Below are 22,343 nucleotides of genomic sequence, written 5' to 3'. Positions count from 1 at the left end.
GGGTTACACCCCGTGATGCACAGGGGTTACTCCTGGCTCAAGCACTCAGGAATTACTCCTGAAGGTGCTCAAAGGACCCTATGGGATGCTGGGAATCGAACCCGGCTCCGCCGCGTGCAAGGCAAACGCTCTACCCGCTGTACTATGGCTCCTGCCCCAGACCCAAGGTTTTCAAGTAAAAACTTCCTTCATGTATAAAATGATGACCCAGGAAATACTTTCTAGGGACTGAAGCCTCACCACGAGGTGAAGCGCGCCAAGGGCGGCACGACCCTGTGCGCAGGCGCAAGGACTCTGCCCCGCCCCTTCTGCGCCGCTCCCTCCAGCCCCGCCCTTCGCTTAGGCGCCTCCCCCGCTGCCTCGGCTTCTTCCGCCTTAGGCCGGCTTCCCTCCAGCCTGCGCTGCGCCCTCCCGGCCGCAGGCGTCGCTGTAGCCGACCCCGCGCTCCAAGACACGCCCGCCGGGCGCTCGGGCAGGGCCTTGGAGGCGGGGCGAAAGGTGAGGGGCGGCGGCGGCGTCTCAGTGACTCGGGCGCGCCCGGCGGAGCCGGGTCCCGGGTGCCTGCGCGATGGCAGCCTCGGTCTTCTGCTGCCTGCGATGCTGCCGAGACGGCGGGACGGGCCACATACCCCTGAAGGAGATGCCGGCCGTGCAGCTGGACACGCAGCACATGGGTGAGGCTCCCCGGGACCCAACGGCCCGGACCGCGCCGGTGCTGGGGCTGGACAGACCCCCCCGCCCCACCCTGCCCCGCCCCGCCGGGTGTCACCGACCCCAGCCCCCGTTGTTTTCCTGACCCCGTTTCACCTCGCGTGTCTCCCCTCCGCTCCCCTCTCGGCCCGGTCCTTGGTCAGCGCCGGTCCCCGGAGATGGGTGTGCGGACGACCCCGCCGGTGCCCCCGAGCTGCCCCCCGGACCCCGGCCCGGGCCAGCTCAGACCTCCGCGGTGCCCGGAGGTTTTTTAGGGGGGTCGCGGCAGCCGGTTTCCTCGATGATGGGGCTCGGCCGCGTGTCGGGGCTCGGCTCCTGGGGAGCGATTTCCTCTCCTCTCCCCTCCCGAAGGCAGAAACCAGGCTTGTTGCCCAGGTCGCACCTGCGCCGTCAGCCCGGTGCTCCCTCCTGGCTCCTGAGTCACTCGGGCGCCTCCTCCCGCCCCGGCCGAGCTCCTTTGCATCTGCATTTTCTCCCGAATGATTAATTAATCGGCGGGCACATGCATGCGTTGCAGCAGCTCGGCGTCCTTCCTTGCAGCACCTCCCGCTCCGCTCCGCTGTTTGTTCGGAAACATTCCTCGCGGGTCGCTGTTATGCTTCTAGATTATTATTATTATTATTATTATTATTATTATTATTATTACCCTAGAAGGAGAGATTTCCACGGGGGTCGTGCCAGTGAGAGTGCTTGCTTTTGTGGTGGGTTATTCTGTACCGCAGATACTGTGCTTCATTTTCCTACGTAACCAAACTCCTTCCTAGATTCTTTCTAATTCAGGGAATTCTCCGATTATTCACCTTTTTTTTTTTATAGACTGGCTTCTTAGGTGGTGGGTTGGGGTGCTGCTCCATTTCGAGGCCTTGTAGGTTTTTTTTTTTTTTTTGCTTTTTGGGTCACACCCAGCGATGCACAGGGGTTACTCCTGGCTCTGCGCTCAGGAATTACCCCTGGCGGTGCTCAAGGAACCATATGGGATGCTGGGAATCGAACTCGGGTTGGCCATGTGCAAGGCAAACACCCTACCTGCTATGCTATTGCTCCAACCTGGGCCTTGTAGCTTTTTGAAAATTTGTCTTAAAATACTTTATGATATTATCAGTAAATGTTTAATCTGATACTTTTTTTTTTAATCTACGTGAGTACCAGTATTAGGTAAAAGTCATCAGGCCACTGGGATCTTGAGTGGGAAAAGTTGTGAGCCCCTCTTCTAACCCACCTACGGAACCTCAGAGGTGATAATTGTAGGCTACCATAGGTGTTGGTACTGTTAATTCTTAGCTCTCCTAACAAAAATAAACTTAATACATAAATATGTATACATGTAGATATCTTTAAACTTATTTCTTATCTGTCATCACCATAGAACTTGGATGCCCAATTCTTATCATTTTCCCTAGAAAATGTATCCACCCATTTATTCATTCACTCGACTGATATTTATTGAGCCATTCCCAGTGGTGGAGTTTCCCAGGAGAGAATGCAGTGAAGGGCTGCTCTGTTGCCAGCTACTGAATTATTACTACAGTCTTCTTATGAGTCTTATGAGAGCACTCCTTTGCTTTGGTTTCTTGTATCCACTCTTAGATGTTTATTGTTTTTTGCCTCCCAAGCAAAGGCTGAGTGTCAGGGCAGCCACGGTCCTCCTCAAGGTTCTCAGCTAACCAGGACGCTAAGGCTGCTGCCTTTCCCTGCAGTGTCAGGAATTACTCAAGTCACCCACAGTTCTCCGTGCCCTCCAAGGGAGGGCAGGGGGCATGGGCCTCCAGGACTCCACCCGGTGATGCCCAGTACTCTCCAGCATGGCATGTGCCTTCCTGCCTGTACTATCTCTTCAGCCCTCCACTATGTTCTGTTTACAAAGCTGTCCAAAACTTTAGTAAGATTGCCCCCAAATTTTCTGTCTGCATGAGTGTTTTTTTTTCTTTCTGAAATTGCCATCCAGTAAATTAGGATTCTGCAGTTACAAAGGAAGCCTGATTTTTAGAAACCAAATATTAGTACAGAGAGAAAAGAAAGGCTTGTTAAGTTAGGAGTACATTTCAAGCATAAATTAACTTTGAGCTGAAAATATTGGTAGCATGATGAGCAAGTATGCATGTATTTGGCTCTTACATGCATCAAGAGCCTTCCATCTCACGAAGGGAGGTCCAGAGTGATATTGTAGCAGGTAGGATACTACTTCCTTGCACATGACCGACTCAGGTGTGATCCTTAGCATCTATATGGTTGACCCCCTGAGCCCCACCAGGAGTGATCCCTGAGTGCAGAAGCCTTAAGCAGCATTGGGTGTGACCCAAAAACAAATTTTAAAAGACCCTAAGGAATGTGATTCCATCTTTTTCTCTCCTCCTGTCTTCTCTCTCTTCCCCTGCATCCCTACTTGGTCCATACCCAGAAGTGCTTAGGAGCAGCCATTGCATGGTGGGCACTGAACTTAGTTCCTGCATATGTGCACTAGCTCTTGGCACTGGCTCCTCAGCCCTCTTCCCCCCCCACTTTTTTTTTTAAACGAAAACAGTCTAAGGGCCAGAAAGATGTACAGTGGGTAAGGCACTGGCCTTCATGCAGCCAACATTTTTGCCATATATTTTATATCCGAGTAAGTGTTGACTCAGAATTTTCCTTTAGCTTGGCGATCCAGCATCATGCAAAGCCACTTTGGAATTCCTCTGTGGGAAATATTTTTGACACAGTGTTTGTAAATATACTCAGTTTTGCCATATATTCTACTTTAGTTATGAATCAATTTTTCAGAAATTCTAGTCTTCAGAGGTACCTTGAAAGGATGTCCTTTATTTGAGAATGTTTCTTAAAAAAAAGTCTGGCTATTTTTGTATGTTTATATTGTTATATGTTATATGTTACAGGTGCTGTGCTAGAATTTGTCTTGACTCATTTATTTTGTCTTTTGGGCCATGCCTGGTGGTACTTGGGAAGGACGTTGTCCCTGGTGATGTTCAGGGTACGAGGTGGTGCTGGGAATCAAACCCAGGCCTCCCTCATGCAAAGTATATGCTCAGTCCATTGTGTTATGTCTTCATCCCAAATCTACCTTAACTCTTAAGTAGTAATACATGGACCCAACCATAAGATATCTTTGTACTTAAAAGCAAGAGAAGTAACAAGTTTAAAATAATTTCCCAGTATTTAATAATTATAATAGATTTTTTTCTTTCTTTTTGGGTCACACCCGGCGATGCACAGGGGTTACCCCTGGCTCTACACTCAGGAATTACCCCTGGCGGTGCTCAGGGGACCATATGGGATGCTGGGAATCGAACCTGGGTCAGTTGTATACATGGCAAACACCCTACCCGCTGGACTGTCGCTCCAGCCCCCTATAATAGCATTTTTGATTTTTCCAGCTTGGCACTTCAACTTGCTTAACCATCTCCTTGTTTCATTAATCATAGGCACATGCAGATGTATACCTCATATCCTTATTTCTTCTCACCATTCCTTTGAAAATATTTTATTGGTTTGGGAGTCACATCTGAGGGTAGTCAAGGGCTCTTCCTGGCTCTGTGCTCAAGAGTGACCCCTGGTTGGGCTCAAGGGATCGTATGTGATGCCAGGAATTGCTGCTTGCTTTACCGCCTGTGCTTTCTCTCCCACCCCTCATCACTCCTTTTTCACTGTATCTTTAAGTTCTATCAGTCTGACATGTATATGGTTATGGTTAATGCAGTTCACATTTTTCCATTGTAACCAACCATAACTTGCTTAAAGAATAGCTATGGACAAAGACATATTTTGTGTATATGGTGCTGGAGATTGAACCTAGGACTTCAAATGTATGCAAGGCAAATGCCCTACTGCTGAGCTAAAAAATGAATTTATTTATTTTTTTAAAAAATTTTATTAGTGAGACATCATGAGGTATAGTTGTAGACTTACACATTTTTGTGTTTGGGTTTCAATTATACAATGATCAAATACCCATCCCTCCACCAGTGCCCATTTCCCACCACCACGGATCCCAGTATCCCTCCCACCCCCCATACCCCCATCCCACCCTGCCTCTGTGGCAGGGCATTCCCTTTTGTTCTCTCTCTCTTATTGGGTGTTGTGGTTTGCAAAAGAGGTAATGGGTGACAATCGTGTTTGGTCTCCAGTCTATTTTCAGCATGCTTCTCCCATCCTGGGAGGATCCTCCCAACACCCTTTATTTGGTGTTCCCTTCTCTATCTGAGCTCCCCTTTCGCCTAGCATGTGTGGTTGGCCTCCAAGCCATGGAGTAAAATTCCTGGTACTGATCTCGGCCATTTTTGGGTGTTGGTCTCCTATTTTGTTACTTTCTGTTCCCCAGATGAATGCAATCTTTCTATGTCTATCCCTTTCTTTCTGAGTCATAAACAATGAGCTTTAAAACTGAACTCAAACAAACTGTCATTGTCTTATTTTTATGTTGGTAGTATGCCCCAGTTACAGTCCATTTTCTGGATTTTTTATTTCCTGGTGTTTCTCATAGGAGCTTGTTTCTATATCAAGGTTAACTAGATATTGACTTTTGTCTTAAAATTTAAGTTGTGTGGCCTGGAGTAAGAGCCAGCTGGTTTGATCCCCAGCATGCCATAGGGTCTCCTGAGCCAGGAGTGATTCCTGAGTGCAGAGCCAGGAGTAAGATCTGAGCAACACCGCATGTGCTCCCCTGCCTACTCCCCCCACCAATTAAAGAGAATTTAGAAGTCTTTTTTTTTTTTTTTTTTTTTTTTTTTTTTTGCTTTTTGGATCAAACCTGGCAATGCACAGGAGTTACTCCTGGCTCTGCACTTAGGAGTTACTCCTGCGGTGCTCAGGGGACCATATGGGATGCAGGGAATCGAACGTGGGCTGGCTGCGTGCAAGGCAAACGCCCTACCCGCTGTGCTATCTCTCCAGCCCCTAGAAGTCATTTTTATTTTAAATTCACCTCTATAATTTGCTTTAGTTTGGATGCCAGGAGTTTCCTTCATTTCTATTTTATGTTGCACTTTTTTTTTTTTGGTAAGATTTATTTCTTCTGCTTTCTGCTGCTTATATTTGAAGTCTGACTTCCAGGATAACTTGCAGCAGCTCCCTGGGGAGTAGACTTTCTTATTCGGGTCCAGCAAGAATGATAGTGTCTATTCTGTCACCCACAGAAGCCCTGAAACTAACTCATCATAATAGTGACTCAGGCAAATAGTCCCTCACTGTGACCAGGAAATTAGAACTGCACTGATTGATTTAGCCCAGGTTAGAACTATCCCTGAAGCCAGAGATTGAGTCAGCTTCCTTGGAACTTCTTAAATCTCCAGTGGGATGTCTGTTGGGAAATGGAACGCAAATGCTACTTGTGCATGGCAAAGTCCATTAACCAGGACATTCATTTCTTTCTATATCAGTTATTTGTTGAGCGTCTGCCAAGTGCCAACTACTTTGTGGTCTTTGGTGCCAGGGAGAAGCTAAGCTCTGGATACATTCCAGGGCTAGATGGTGTAACTAGATATAATGATGTATAAAGGTATTTTTTCCCGAATTAGAGGCTTAATGTTATAAAGAAAAAGTGAGTGCTAATTAACTTTTAATAATTGTATAATGGTATTCCACTTTTAAGAGTTTCTTATCAGTTTAGAATTGTGATAGAATCTGAAGTTTTTTCACTTCTGTGTATTTGACCCCAATAATTTTTCTATTTAAATATGAATTTAATCATGAGATAGCTACCAGCTTATTTGCACCTATTGTTATTGTGGTCTCATTTTCTTTACCCAGCTCTGGAGGATTCCCACACAGTTAAAGGATGAGCTCAAACAAACTATCATTAGCTTTATTTTTTACGTTGGTGTATGCTTCAGTCACATTTCCTTTTCTGGATTTTGGTATCCTGTGTTTCTCATAGGAGAAACTTGTTTCTGTATCAAGGTTAAATAGACACTAATTTTCTTTTCTTGTAAATTTTTTTTACTTTTTAAATTTCTTTATTGAATCACTGTGAGATTCAATAAAAAGCTTTCATGATCGAGTTTCAATCATACAATGATCAAACACCCATCCCTCCACCAGTGCGCATTTTCTGCCACCAATGTCCCCAGTATCCCCCCCCCCCCCCCGCAACCCCCACCCCTTCCTGCCCCCTGACTCTGGCAACTTCCATCTTACTCTCTATCTGTTTTGGAGCATCATGGCTTGCAATACAGATACTGCGATGCCATCATGTTTGGTCCTTGGTCTATTTTCAGCACACGTCTCCCATCCTGAGTGACCCCTCAACCTAGTGGTCCCTTCTTTTCCCTCAGCACATGAGGCAGACTTCCAAACCACAGAATGATCCTCCTGGCCCTTAGGTGTTAGCCTCATATTATTATGCTATTTTATATTCCACAAGTGAGTGCAGTCCTTCTGTGTCTGTCCCTCTCTTTCAGACTCATTTCACTTAGCATGATACTCTCAGTGTCCATCCACTTATAAGCAAATTTCATGACTTCATCTTTTCTAACAGCTGCATAATATTCCATTGAAATAGACAGAATTTTCATCTTAAAATTTAAAAGTCTAAACCTATGTGATAAATTGACTCGGTAACCAAAAACAACCAGAATTGCTTAGTTTGTTTTATTTGTTACTAGTGAAGTGGGAATATGTGTTGTACATTTTGGGAGTCGTGACAGTGTTGTGGAATAGTTTTGTTTGTTTGGGGCTGAAGGGATAGCACAGCGGTAGGGTGTTTGCCTTGTGCACTGCCGGCCTGGCAGAGCCGGGTTCGATTTTTCCGCCCCTCTCAGAGAGCCTGGCAAGCTACCGAGAGTATCTCGCCCACATGGCAAAGCCTAGCAAGCTCCCCGTGGCGCGTTTGATATGCCAAACACAGTAACAAGTCTCACAATGGAGATGTTACTGGGCCCGCTCGAGCAAATCAATGAACTACGGGAGGACAGTGCTGCAGTGCTACAGTGTTTTGGGGTCATACCAGGCTGTACTCAGGACTTTCTCCTGGCTCTGGCTCTGCACTCAGGGATCACTCCTGTTGGTTCTGGGGACTCTGTGGTGTCCTGGGATTTGGACCAGGGCTGGCCACATGCAAGGCAAGTGTCTTACCTGCTGAACTATCACTCTGGCCCATGGGATATGGTATACTTTTGCATAGTAAAGTCTCTTTATACTTTTATACTCTTTATACTTTCTTAAATCAAGATTTGGAAAAGATGTGGTTTGAGATCATGTTATCGAGAAACAGTTTTCTCACCTTTATCCAGTGTTAAAATGCTCAGTTAAAATACTAATTGAGAATGGAGTGCATTTATGTTTTTCAAAGCTTTGCTTGCATATTGTAGTGTTATTGAGAGTAGCAATCTTAAAGCATTTTTAATATCCTAAAGTTAGTATTTTTAGTGTCAATTACAAGACTATAGATATTCTTTTTATATTTCATGTTCTCTCCAGTTCTTACCTAAATTGTGCACAAGCATAGTATATTGTGTCTAGCAGTTATTAAAGCAGCATACTCTATATTATGCTTACTGAATTGAAAATTGTACCCATTTACCAGCCTTTCTTTTACATGCTTATAATTTTATTTAAGAAATTTATCATAAAATTGATTTATTGATGACAAATTTGGAAGTGACTTCTGCATGCCTTGAGGTATTTCAAGGCTGGAGAAATAATACAGTGATCAGTTGGATCAACTTTCCTCAGTTGGATCCTCAGCACCACCGAGAGCCATGAGTTAGCCCTGAGCACAGCATCCCCCAAACCAAAAAATAAACAAACGGTCTCAGGGAGGAAATTCTGAATGAGGTATTTAAAATAATTTAAGGTAGTTTCTGTATTTCAGAGTGCAAATAGCATCTATGTTTTTGGTCGACCAAAAGCCAAAAGTTGAACAGAAATTAACCATGATCTTGGATTTTAAAAAAATACAGCACGTAACACATGTCTGCTTTTCTTGTTTAGGAACAGATGTTGTCATTGTGAAAAATGGAAGAAGAATATGTGGAACTGGAGGTTGTTTAGCCAGTGCACCTTTACATCAAAACAAAAGTTACTTTGAGTTCAAAATTCAGTCTACAGGTTGGTATAATGTATTTATGATTCTGATTTTTTTTCTTAATTATAATAATACAATCTTGAGATGTCACAGTTCAGAATCTTCTGAAGTAATCCTATTTAGAATTCGGTTAGAAACCTAGAGTCTGTACTTATCCTTTAAAAAAAATACATGAAGTTTTTTTTAATTGTATACCAATTTTGAGTACTGTAATAGTTAATAGTGAAAGATGCGGGACTGGAGAGATAGTACAATGGGTAACGTGCTTGCCTTGCATGTCTTTGGTTCAATCCCCGGTGCCTCATATGGTCCCCACAAGTACCACCAGAAGTGATCCCTGAGCACAGAATCAGGAGTAAGCCCTGAACACTGCCAGGTGTGACCCCCCTCCCCCCCCAAAAAAGACAAAAACAAAAATAAAACAAAAGCAACAACAACAAAAAAAGTGTGGCTATATTATAAATGGAAAATTTGGGGCTTTATTTAAAAATACTTACAGTGAAATACTGCATGAGTAATTTAGGCACTGAATAGGAAAATTAGACAAATCAGCTATAGTTTTACTCAATTAGTGTAAGTGGTGTAAAATATCACTTTGGGGCTTGTTTTCTAAATTAGTTTTAAAATACTGATTTTTTTCTGATAAATATGAAACTGTGCTCTGTTTTTTTGTTTTTTTTTTTTCAAATTTTGGCCATGCCCAGCAGTGCTCAGGTAATGCTTGCTTCTATTCTCCGGGGCCACTGCTGCCAGTGCTGGATTCGAACCAAGGCCAAGACTGCAGCCTCACGCGAGACAAGCACACTAATCTTAGTACTCTGGTCCTGTCCCATTCTTTTATAATTTAGTTCACTGACAGCAGAATGTCTCAGGTTACTGCAATCTTCTAGATTCAAACACACATTTCTCAAAGGAAACCATACTTCTTGAGCCTTAAATCTAATAAAATTTTGAGTTTTCTGTGTGAATGATATTTTCAGTGATATTCCTGGAATAAATGCATAGGAGTGTTCGTAGCACTAGTCCCTCGGGAAGCTTGAGATAGTTATGCGGAAGTATATCACCGCCGGCATAATTCTTTGGGAGTAAGGAGATTATAATCCTTTTGTATGAAATTAGTATAACCACCTTTCACTCTTAAAAATTGATCCATTTATATATATTTTATAGTCATTATTTGTGAAGTCAACACAGTAAAAAGTTCAGACATGTAATTTTTCCATATTTCACTCAATCCAGAAAAAATTAACAACATGATCTTCAACCCCCCCCCCCCCTTTTTTTAATAGACCTTCTCCTTTTTTGGGCCGGGGAAGTGCTTTGGGGTTCCATTCCTGGTAGTGTTTAGGAATCATTCCTGTGATGATTGGGGGCCCATATGCAGAGATCAGACCAGAATCTGCTACATACAAGCCCCTCTCCAGTCCACTCTGATTTTATATTTATTACAACTGAAAAAGTTGTAATAAAACTAGACAAAATTCAGAACTCTAGGTGTTCTGCTTGCATATTAGAAGAACTGTTTGCTTTCACAGTCCGCTTTAGGCGAGGTATATGGCTCAGTGGTAAAGACACGCCTTACATGCATAAGACCTGGGTCTGATCCCAGGCTCTGCAGTAAAAAGAAATGGGGGGAAAAAAAGATATATATATATATATATATATATATATATATATAAAATCAGCCTAGACCAAAGGTTTTAGATTCGCTGACTTGAGGCATAGAATATTTTATCACTAATTTTTTTCATTACATCAGATTCTGTTATTTATCTCATATTGTAGTGCAGTGACTAAAAGAGGTAATTTTCTTCTCAGGGGATGATGCTTGAAATAGCTCTGGAATTTAAACTCCGTTTAGAGAATATAAAGTAATAAGTAGTATTTTAAAAATACTTGAGGCCTACATGTCTTTGCATGCAGCCAACCCTGGTTCAATCTCAGCTCTGCATATGGTCCCCCAAGTACCTCCAGAGTCATCCCTCAGCACAGAGCCAGGAGTAAGCCCTGAGCACCACCAGGTGTGGCCCCTAACCCCCAGATATCAAATGTTTAAAAAAATTTCAATGCCCATATGCAGCACCTCTATGAGTATTTGGGTTATCTTTTAATCACTATTATGGCTGGTAATTCATAGGTGAGGAATCAGAGAAGAGTAAGTAAAACTGATCTTGCCAAAGCCGCCATAGATTAGTCAGGATTTAAATCCAGGGAACAGGGCTCTAGGGGCTATTTTCTCATCTCCTGGGCCTGTGGCTTTCAGCTGCCACTGACTAGTGCCAGCCACAGTAAGAGTGTTTGAAACCAGTCCCGGGTAGTAGCTATACTGCGTCTTCAGAAGTCATAGTATAATTTGTAAACGACCTTAAAGTAGTTAAGGTTCTTAACTTACTTGACATATTTTGTGTTACTGTGGGGTCAATACCAACACTATGGGGGGGGGGGGTACAGACTCAGGTGGGACATATTCCTGCCCCTTGAGCTACCTCTCCTACCAAAAGAATTTTTACTTTAAGAAAAAATAGGTTATTCATAATATGTCACTTAAGAAATATAAAGGCATTTGCTCTTCCATTGGGCCGGAGCGATAGCACAGCTGATAGGGCGTTTTCCTTGCATGCGACCGACACCAGGTTCGATTCCTCCGTCCCTCTTGGAGAGCCCGGCAAGCTGCCGAGAGTATCCCATCCACATGACAGAGCCTGGCAAACTCCCTGTCGATATACCAAAAACAGTAACAAGTCTCACAATAAAGACTTACTGGTGCCCGCTTGAACAAATCAATGAACAACGGGAGGACAGTGACAGACAGACAGTGTGCTTCCATTATTCTTTTCAAGGGAAAAACACACATTTCAGAAATTGAATCGAACACCAACAGATTACCTTTCAAAAATATTTTGATAATGAGTGTTCTAAAACTTGTTTATATGCTTTTGTATTAAAATCAGTGCTTTTTTCCCAAGTGCTAAAAAATGTGATTTCTTTCCTCTTATTTTATTGATTCTTTTAATTTGGGGGCCATACCCAGTGGTGTTCAGGGGGCTATTGCTGGCTCTGTGCTCAGGAATATCCTGTGGTAGTACTCAGTGAACTGTATGTGGTGCTGGAGATTCAAACGGGATTTTGGGATGCAAGGCAAGTGCAACCATCTCTCTGGCCCCCAACAAATGACTTCTAAAGGGTCCAGTTTCTATTCCAATACTGCCTAAAATCAAAAGGCAATAAGAATGTAGTAAAGCACCTATTATGCAACAGAATCTTCTTTCATTTAGTAATACTGTGATCAGTCTTATACAATTTTTATAAATCTTCATAAAAATATCTTAGTTTTTTTATCATTAACTTTTTCAAGATTGTTATACTCTGATAAGTATGGAATTTTTCTGTCCCTTCCCCCAGATGATACAAATCTTACTGAAAAACCTCAGGTGAAACAGGAGAAACACTCAACTTAAAGTATTTTAGGGGGCTGGAGCAGTAGTGAACCCAGATTTTATCCCTGGATCCCTGCTACACTATTTGGTACCCTGAGGGACCTCCAGGAGTGATCCCAGGGTGCAGAGGTAGGAGTAAGCCCTGAGCACAACCCAGTGTGCCCTCTGCCTCAAGTAGTTTGTCCTGGTAAAATGTTACAGTCTCTCTCTCCATTTGGGGAGGTGGGACTAGGGGAGAAGTTGAGCCACACCCAGCAGTATTTAGGGCTTATTCCTGGCTCTGCAATGAGGGATCACTCCTGGCAGTGCTCAGGGGACCATATGGGGCGCTGAGGATTAAGCTCAGGTCAACTGCGTGCAAGGCAAGTGCCGTACCCACTGTACTATCTCTCCAGCCCCATGTCCTTTAAAAATAATTTATATTCCTCAGACTTGATGGGCATTTAAATGGTCTCCGTTACAGGCATCTGGGGTATTGGTGTTGCAACTCAGAAAGTGAACTTGAATCAGATTCCTCTGGGTCGCGATGTGCACAGCCTGGTGATGAGAAATGATGGGGCCCTGTACCACAACAATGAGGAGAAGAATCGGCTGCCCGCCAATAGCCTTCCTCAGGAGGGAGATGTAGTGGTGAGTGTTCTTGAGGAATTGCTTTCGACAGTAAATTACTAAATTTCAGCTACTCTTAGCACACCCGTATGGTTGTGCCTGAGTTTGAATTCCAAGGAACTGGGATTGGCTTTAATTGAAGTGGTACTTGGTGTGACGCTGCTGCCTTATCTAGCTACTTTCTCCTGCACCTGGCTGTGCTGGCCAGGTGATCCTCATGGACTCTTCTTTTCCATTCAAAGGAGGATATTAGTGATTGGTTGCTAATCAACACTCACTGAGCTTTATATTAGAAAATATTAGGTGTTTATGTAGCTAAAGCTATCTTGGAGAACATTTTTATACTCATTACTTAATTTGTTTTGAATTTCTATTACAGGGTTGCAGGAGACATTTTATCAGGAGCATTGCTCCTTGTTAGCTCAGTCTTTTAAAACTCCCTTCATTTTGAGGGCTCTTCAGAAAATTGGCCTCAGCATTCTAAGACTTGACTGTAGAAATGTTGTTCTTGGAAAACTGGAATTAGAAAGGATGATTAAGACCATTCTCTTTAGAGATCCAAGTAGATGTATTTTAGTTTTTGCCAAATATTGGAATTATAATTAAAGATGTCTTTCCATCTACTTGCTCTCATATAGTGTTATCTGGGAATTGTAGACATGAGTTGAGCCTATTAACCGCCAGTAGGAACAGAGTCATAAGCTGCTGTCCTTTAACCAACGTGCCTTATAAACAACCTCAGGGACCCTGGCTCTGGGACCTCGTGAAAGGAAAGTTTATAATGATGATACAGACAGGTTGACAGGTTATTTGAATCAAAGAAAGATACAGTGTTTTTTGTTTAAGTAACAGTGGGTTACAGTAGTTTAAATGATTATTTTCAGCCATACAGTCTTGCCACACTATGCCCACCCCCAGAGGGCCAACAGCCCCCACCACTATTTGAGACCCCCTCTTGAATGCCCCCCACACTACCTCCCCACTCCCCCAATCTCTGCTTGGTAACCTTGTAATTCAGAGAGTTGAACATGTGGAATTTAAGATTTTTAACTACAGTCTTCTCTTTTCTTTGCTACAATTAAACATGAACAGCAATTGCATTAAACATAGCCAGTTAAATATGTTAACATCTATTTTAATAAGTCGCATTAAAACAGATTTTAACTACATAAATCCTTGAAAGTCATTTTTTCTCTAAATTGATTATAGTCAAACGGGGACAAAGGCTTAAACCATTTTTTAAAAATCTGCTTTTCCCTATTCTTCCTCAGTAGTTGGTTCAGTATTTGCAGATCATTGCCAGATGTCCATAATGTAAAACACCCTTAATTGAACAGTTATTTCTTGAAAGAGAATCTTGAAGTCAAGTTAATGCTGTCAGCCTATTTACATTAGAAGATGAAATTCAAGCAGAAAAAGTATAATCAGCTACAAATGTTTTTTGGTTGGTGTAGTAAATGTCTACTGTGTGTTTTTCTTGCCTTCATTCACTGAAATGACTGATACTCCAAATTGACAGATCTAAGAACCTTTTTTAGTTTGTCAGATTTGTTAGACTGTTTTTCATGCCCGTTCTTATAAAAGGAAGACTAAAAGAAGAATTACATGCAGAATTAAGAGAAGCAAGACATTTTTCTACCATATTTATCTCCTTAGTTTGAACTTGTGAGAACAAATTTCACCAAATTGCTGGCAGTGGCATAGGAAAAGTAAAATGAATTCAAAATAGAAAAAATGTTTTCATATGTGTAGAATTTTAGTCACATGTCATTCTTTGAGGAGAAATTAAGAAAAATAGGTTTTTAATATCCAACCAAATGATTTATGTTTCTGTAGTATTTGTGTAGTATTGGTTGGAGCTGGTCCAGCACTGGGAAAGCGGACACGAAGCATCTCAGGCTTGCTTTCCCATCCATCTGTAGTTTGAACATGACTATCTAGAATTTTATTTTTCTTTTTCAGTTTAATTAGGGGGCAGGTACTGTTGTGAGTGCCTGGCAGGGGTTTTGTATTTTAAGTAACCTCTTGTGTGGGATTATTCCAGGATTGATGAGACAACCAGGCTTAGTTGAGAATCTGAGTCACTAAGCTAGCACACAGTTAATGATAAGTGGACACATTTTCTGTTACCATGAAGGTAGAGTCAAACCTAATTTCTGGGCAATTGAACTGGATGGTGCTGACTGGAGGTGGGGGCTTGCATAGCTCCTCTCCCTTCTTTCCTTGTGTTGGGATGTAGGTTGGGTTCCAGATAGCATGCTTGTAACAGGTGTTGCCAACAGTGGTGAAAGACACCTGGATTGCCACCTGTGGATCTGAACTGCTAGCTTCATCAGCTGGAAAGAAACCAAAGCCGTCCGCTTTTTCTCAGTATTCCTTAGTCAGTGTTAATATTAACTGACTTTGCTAAGATTCGAGGAGATGTTGGGAAAGAGGAATGGTGTTGGGCTACACCTAGCAGTGCTCAGGGAACCACACGAGGGTGCTGAGGATCTAAATGGGTCCGGGTGTGGGCAAGACAGACACCTTCCCACTGTTACTATCTTTCCAGCTCTTGAGAAAAATTTATATAGCACTTCATGCATTGACTTCTCCGAGCCTTTGCTCTCAGCTGGAAGTGAGATCACTTGTAATATCTTTTTCTGCTTCTGCAAAGCTTTTAAGATAATTTAACAATATTTATTTACAGTATGAAGTCTTTGAAGTAGTTGCTTGTTGGTTTGTGTTCATTTCTGTTTTGAATGCTGTAGCACTGTCCTCCCGTTGTACATCGATTTGCTCAAGCGGGCACCAGTAACGTCTCACAACAGATTGTGAGACTTGTTACTGTTATGGCATATCGAATACATCACAGGTAGCTTGTCAGACTTTACCATGTGGGCGAGATACTCTCGGTAGCTTGTTGGGCTCTTTGGGGGGGGAGGGGGGGGCGAAGGAATCGAACCTGGGTCAGCCACGTGCAAGGCAAACACCCTACCCGCTGTGCTATTGCTCCAACCCATTTTGAATGCTATTTACTATTATTCTTAATTCTGTGTGTGTGTGAGATTTTTTTTTTTTTTGCTTGTTTGGTTGACTTGGTATTTTCGGTTTGGGGACCACACCTGGTAGTGCTCAGGGCTTACTCTTGGCTGTTCCTTCAGGGATCACTTCTGGTGGAGCTCAGGGGATTGTATGGGATGCCAGGTTTTAGACCTGGTCAGTCACGTGCAAGCAAGGCAAGCGCCTTAGCCTCTACATTATCTCTCTGCCCCTATTCTTAATTTTTCAAAGCTTAGTTTTCTTTTTCACTTAGTAACTGTTGTACAGAGTTTTTAAGAGAAGACTATTGTGTGGCAATGGAGTATTCTAAAGGGGCGAGAGTTGTCTGTGGCCTCACACAAACAAAAAGAGTCTGAAGCATACTGTATGGGTTTGGATCCCAGCTCTGGCACTTCCTAGCTGTGCAACATAGGTAAATTCTTGACTGCCTCTGTGCTTAAGCTATTCCATCAGTAATGGGCTGGAGCAATAGCACAGCGGGTAGGGCGTTTGCCTTGCACGCAGCCAACATGGCCGACCCGAGTTCGATTCCTCCGCCCCTCTCGGAGAGCCCGGCAAGCTACTGAGAGTATTCGATATGCCAGACACAGTAACAACAAAGTCTCCAATGGAGACGTTACTGGGCCCGCTCGAGCAAATCGATGATCAACGGGAGGGCCTTTACTTACTTTACTTACTTATCAGTAATGTGATTTATGTCATTGGGAGTACTACATGGGGAATGATAATAACACCCTTCTAGCTGTGAGAATTAATGAGTAAATTTTAAGGGGCTGCAATAGTGCTTTGGGCATAGTCCAGGCTATCATGTATTTTCTAGAATTTTTAATAGTGCTTATTGATATTTCTGTACCATCAGTGATGTATAAAGTGGTATCTTTTGTTCATTGTGTTTTTAAAAATCTTTTAGGGCTGGAAAGATTGTAGAGCAGATAAGGGGCTTGCTTTGCATGCAGCTGGCCTGGGTCCCATCCCTTGTCATCCCAGGTAGTCCCCTGAGCTCTGCTAGGAGTGACCCCTGAGTGCAGAGCCAGGTGCGGCCCTAGCACAACAACAACAACAAAATCTCTCAGTCATCTAGTTTCTGTTGTCAACTTAATATTAATTCCTAATTATATTCAGTCATAGACATCAGCTTTACTTTACTAATACTTGACAAACTTGAAATCAAGGGAGAGAGATTCAAAATGTGTGATCTCTGGGCCGGTGTGACAGTACAGTGGGGAGGACATTTGCCTTGCACATGGCCATCCCGGTTCAATCCCCAGCACCCTCAATGGTCTCCTGAGCCCCATAGCACTGATCCCTGAGCCAGGAGTAAACCCTACAAACTGCTGGGTGTAGTCTCAAGTTCTTCTCTCCCCCCAAAAAAAAGAATGGCAGGAGGTGGGGGGAGAGCGGGCAGGCAGGCAGGGAGGAAAGGAAAAGAAGGGTTTTTTTGGAGCTATGTTGCAGGAGGGCACTTCTTTGTTTCTTTTCTTTGCAATTAACACTAGGATTTGAACTGCTAGCATTTATTTTTCTTTTGATATGAACTCTTGAGATTTATACTTAATATACATTTAATATGAGTATTTAAGTAGCTTGACTATATAATTATTTATATTATGTAAATATAAACATAAATCTTCTTAACAATTTTTTTCTTCCATTATCACATTTTTGTTTTTAGATCAATTTAAATAGAACTATCAAATTGCATACCCTTAAGAAAGCTACTTTAATCTGTATTGCAAACCATAATGCCCAAAAGGAGAGAGAAGAGAGAGAGAGAGAGAGAGAGATGGGGGGGGAGTGTCTGCCATAGAGGCAGACTGGGGGGTAGGGAATGGCTGGAGGGAAACTGAGGACATTGGTGTGGGAAATGTACACTGGTGAAGGGATGGGTGTTGAAACATGTTATGACTGTAACCCAATCATAAATAACTTTGTAACTGTGTATTTCACAGTCAATTAAAAAATAAGATATTCAAAAAATTTTAAAAATAAAATAATTTTAAAAATTTTTAAAGAAAGCTATTGTTAACTGATTATATTTTTGTTCTCATGTTTCTTAGTGCTTTCTGACTGTCTAGGTTATTTATGAAAAATATATAATTTTACCTTTAAAATTTTTTTTTTATTCTTAGGGTATTACGTATGACCATGTAGAATTAAATGTATATTTGAATGGAAAAAACATGCATTGTCCAGCATCAGGTATACGAGGAACAGTGTATCCAGTTGTTTATGGTAAGCTAAAACATTTCTAAATATTAGTTTGCTTGACTTTTTAAAATTAACTTTATCACTGACATTTTGAAGGCTGGACAAAATGTTAATGTGCTCAATAGGATATTATTAAAGGTGTTTATTTTCCCGTGTATTTTTTTTTAATTTGCCAAATACAGGAATTATTTTTAACTATGCAGTGACATGTTTCCATTTTTACTTTATGATCTTAGATTCTGGAAAACTCAAAAAAAATTCACAAAGACCTTTCTGCCACTTACTGTGGAACTTAGAACTAGGAAATGTTATTGTAAAGAATATTTTATAACTAGAGATGTGATTTTTAAGTAGATCAGACATAAACTCCATTTATAAAATTACCTAAATGTTAAATCTCTCCTGAAAGAAATTTTTTGGTTTTTGATAACTATGTGTATTCTTACTATAGTTCCTGTACAAGTGTGTCCCTTGCAAGAATTGGATTACTTAAAAGAGATGGCTCTGTGTCATCAATTACTTGAATTCCCTCATTCGATACAGAAGATATTTATTAGGAAAAAGAAAAAAAAGGCCCCAGCTTCTTAAACTTAAGACCTCCTAAGGTTTTTTGAATCCATTCCAATTTGGTTTTCTGTCCCATTGCGGAGGAAGTGCTACCCTTCATGTTAATAAAACTTCAGTCTGTAGATTTTAGTATCTAGCATTGTCATTCTCCTTCAGTGTCTATAAATATTCAGAGTCATTTTGTTCCCCAAAATTATTTTCCTAAACTATTTCCCTTAGTAGTGATGTGGTTCCCTTCTTGTGTAAGTTTGCATTTCTCATAGGATAGCCTGTTCTGTATTGTTCATTTGTTTTTCAACCTGAACTGGCTTCCCTGAAGCTGCTTTTGATAAAATCTTTAGTGAGCTTATGAACTTTAAGTTTAGAACTCAAGTTTTTATTCTGCATTTATTGTCAGTTAGAAAATATTTAGTAATGCATAGTGATGCACTTGTTTAACAAATGGCTGTGAACTTACTTCCCACGTCCTTACCATAGTTGAGATAATGGGTATATTCATCAGCCTTAAGAGTTTTCTCAAGGGCCAGAACGATATTACTGCGGGTAAGGCATTTGCTTTGCACTCAGCTGACCTGGGTTTGCTCCATGGCACCACATATGGTGCACCATGCCCTACCAGGTGCGATCCCTGAGCACAGAGCCAGGAGTAAGCCCTGAGCACTACTGGGTGTAGTCCCCAAACAAAGCTAAAACAGTTTTCTGTTCACATATAATGCTTCCTGATCACCTCTGCTACCCCAGACTTATTCAGACAGTGATCTATGATTTTTCCCTACAATTGTGCATTGGTAGATTACTCTTATCAGTAAAATCACATCATTTGTACTTTGGTTTGGTCTGGATTCTTATACTCAACATGATGGTTTTAAGATTTATACTTAAATTTTAAAGTATAACTGTAACATATATCAATTATTCATTAATTTTTATTGCCACGTAGTATGCAGTTCATTGTGTGATGATACCTGTTAGTTTTTGAATAATCATGTAAAACTCTTTTTAATCTTTGCCATTTTAATTTCCATTTAATAGTTTATAGAATGTGCAGTTTTTTTAATTGAATCACCATGAGATACAGTTACAGAGCTTCCATACAATGTTCCAACACCCATCCCTTCACCAGTGTACATTTCTCACCACCAATGTCCCCTGTGTCCCCCCTGCCAACCCCCCACCCCCCAGCCTGCCTTAAGGCAGGCACTTTTCTTCTTTGTTCTCTCTCTCTCTCTCTCTCTCTCTCTCTCTCTCTCTCTCTCTCTCTCTCTCTCTCTCTCTCTCCCCCTCCCTCCTTCCCTTCCCTGCTTCCTCCCTCCTTCCCTCCACCTCCCCCCCCCTTTTTTTTGGGCATTATGGTTTGCAATACAGATTTTTGTGAAACTCTTTGTGTGGATTGTATGCTCTCGTTTCTCTTGGGTAAATGCTGGTATAAAAACATGTAGAAGCAGCCTGCAGTCTAGTTACCAGTATGATACCAATGTCAGTTTTCTGGTTTTGATGTCCTGCTAAGTAATATGCTACCTTGGACAGAGCTAGATGAAGGATATACAGGACTCTATTATTTTTGTATCTTCCCGTGAAACTATAATTTTTTTCAAAATAAAACTTTTAAAAAGTAATACTTCTTAATAGAATAAAACTGAGACAGTAAATATTTGCAAATAGGGAAAAAAATCTTGTCCTTGCAGCATCTAGGGATGATATTATTTTAATGTATATCCTTCTAATGTTTTGACAGATTTTGATCTTTATTGTGGCTCTTTTTGTGTACCCTGTTCTGTAACCTGGACAACACATGTGCTTACTCTTTTTGCTTATTGATACTATATTATGGAAATGGTTTATATTATAATTATGTATTCATTCAAATTAAGGTGATGTTTCTAATTCATTGTCTTTTTTCCTATCTGTAGTTGATGACAGTGCTATTTTGGATTGCCAGTTCAGTGAATTTTATCATACTCCTCCGCCCGGTTTTGAAAAAATATTATTTGAGCAGCAGATCTTCTGAATGTATCTCTTTTTGAAACTTGTATTTCTGCACTGTTTAAAGTGTTTGCCATTTAATAAAGCTTTATGTGACCTATAGATAAAAATATATTCTTAAAAATATGCTTGTAATGTCACTTAAGGAACGAGGTGTATTCACTCTGTTTATACCACCTGGAAGGTGTGATTTAAAATGCTTACATTTTGTGATACGAAATCAGCATTTTGGGTGGTCTGTTTAATTCTTATTTAAGTGTAATATGGCTTTGATTAAAAGTATTAAGTGGAAATATTGTATATAGGTATTTAAAAGAAAATCTTTGATATATAAGATAGTTGTTTTGATAGAGAAGCAGAGTTGGCTGGGCTTTCTGTCATTTTCAAATTTAGACCTCAGTAACTATTTTTAGTTTACACTTCTGTAATGTTGTGTCTTGATGTCCTTGTTTTATGTACAGTTTAACAAAGTGTCAGAAATTATATGTGGGGAACTTCATATTTGATAATTTATTTACTGTAAAATTTGCTACTTTTGTTAATATTCAAGTTGTATGTCATTGCTTTTGATTTGCTTTGTAAAAGGAGGTATATGTCTCAGTGCTTGTCAGCGTTTTGTCAAAGACCATTATGCTGTGTCACTTCAACACCCAAATAAGTATTGGTTGGTTAGTGACGTCGCACACACTGGCAGATAGAAAAGTATGTATGATGTCTTCAACTTTAATGTAAACGAGATTATTCTTTTAAGGACTTGATTTGCAATTCTGGTTTTTTGGTAAGAATAAATAAAATAATAGTAAATAAGAAATATTCAGTACTGTGTTAAACACATGTTCTTCCTACTTTGTTACTTGGTAAATTCATTTCATCCTTGATTATTTAAGAATCAATTAATTAATTAATTGGTGAGTTAGTTCTGTGAGACCAGGCCTTTACCTTTCAGTAAAAATCTCTGCCCCTCGGCTACCTCCCTACTCACATGAACTACTCACTGGACTCAATTTTGGTAGAGGCCCTTTTTCAAATGAACACACGTAGGATGCACACATTTTACTCCTGCATCAACAGGAAGTTGTAAGTTTCCTTCATTGGGACTGAAGGGAATCTGAATTGTAAGTTTACCACTTGGTCCCATTACCTCCTCAGTTTCTCCACCCAAGTTACTTTTGTCAATATAAGAAGGAAACTCATCCTTGCTTACTAAGTTCTTTACAACTAGTTAAATAAGGTGGCACATGTAAGTAGCTAATCTCACCAGACCGTAGTAAATGCAGCTTCCTTGCTGACTCGGAAGCAGTTATTTTCCTAGTAGTGTCTTCAGACCAGCAGCTATATCAAGTGGGAACACGTTCAAAGTGGACGTTCTCAGGTGTGAAATTTCTCAGGAAAGCGCCCAGCACTCTGTTTGAACAAGCCCTGTAGGTATAAAGTTGAGAACCACTATTCAAGAGAGAATTATTTGAGAGTGATTTTCTGTTACAGACTTTTAAGACTATTTAAGATAGACATTTTGATCCACATTTTTTACTACATAATATGTATTGTGTATTTGGTATGACAGATATATGTGAGTAACGTTAACAGAAACCCCAAATTTTATTTATATATCTATAAAGATATATAAAGAAATGTAATTTATATATAAATTATATATATTTAATATTTATAAATATATATTATTTATATAATATATAAATATATATTATATATATATATATATCAGCCACAACCATGCTGAGACCATTCTCCACACACATGAAGGTACCGGC

At 40.9% G+C, this 22,343-nt stretch overlaps 1 protein-coding gene across 1 annotated transcript; it reads left to right on the top strand.

Annotated features, from left to right (window-relative positions):
- Nucleotides 1–526: 526 nt before the first annotated feature.
- On the top strand, nucleotides 527–21,393 carry SPRYD7 (SPRY domain containing 7). Its single transcript, XM_056132826.1, has 5 exons — nucleotides 527–674; nucleotides 8,632–8,748; nucleotides 12,626–12,792; nucleotides 17,943–18,045; nucleotides 20,499–21,393. The coding sequence occupies exons 1-5, from the start codon at nucleotides 569–571 to the stop codon at nucleotides 20,594–20,596; spliced, it is 591 nt and encodes a 196-aa protein (XP_055988801.1). The 5' UTR covers nucleotides 527–568; the 3' UTR covers nucleotides 20,597–21,393.
- The last annotated feature ends 950 nt before the right edge of the window (nucleotides 21,394–22,343 follow it).

The sequence above is a fragment of the Sorex fumeus genome, unplaced genomic scaffold, assembly GCF_029834395.1.
Source record: "Sorex fumeus unplaced genomic scaffold, SorFum_2.1 ptg000095l, whole genome shotgun sequence".
Lineage (NCBI taxonomy): Eukaryota > Metazoa > Chordata > Mammalia > Eulipotyphla > Soricidae > Sorex > Sorex fumeus.
The sequence above is the reverse complement of the archived record's forward strand: the minus strand, read 5'-3'. Positions and strand labels throughout refer to the sequence as shown.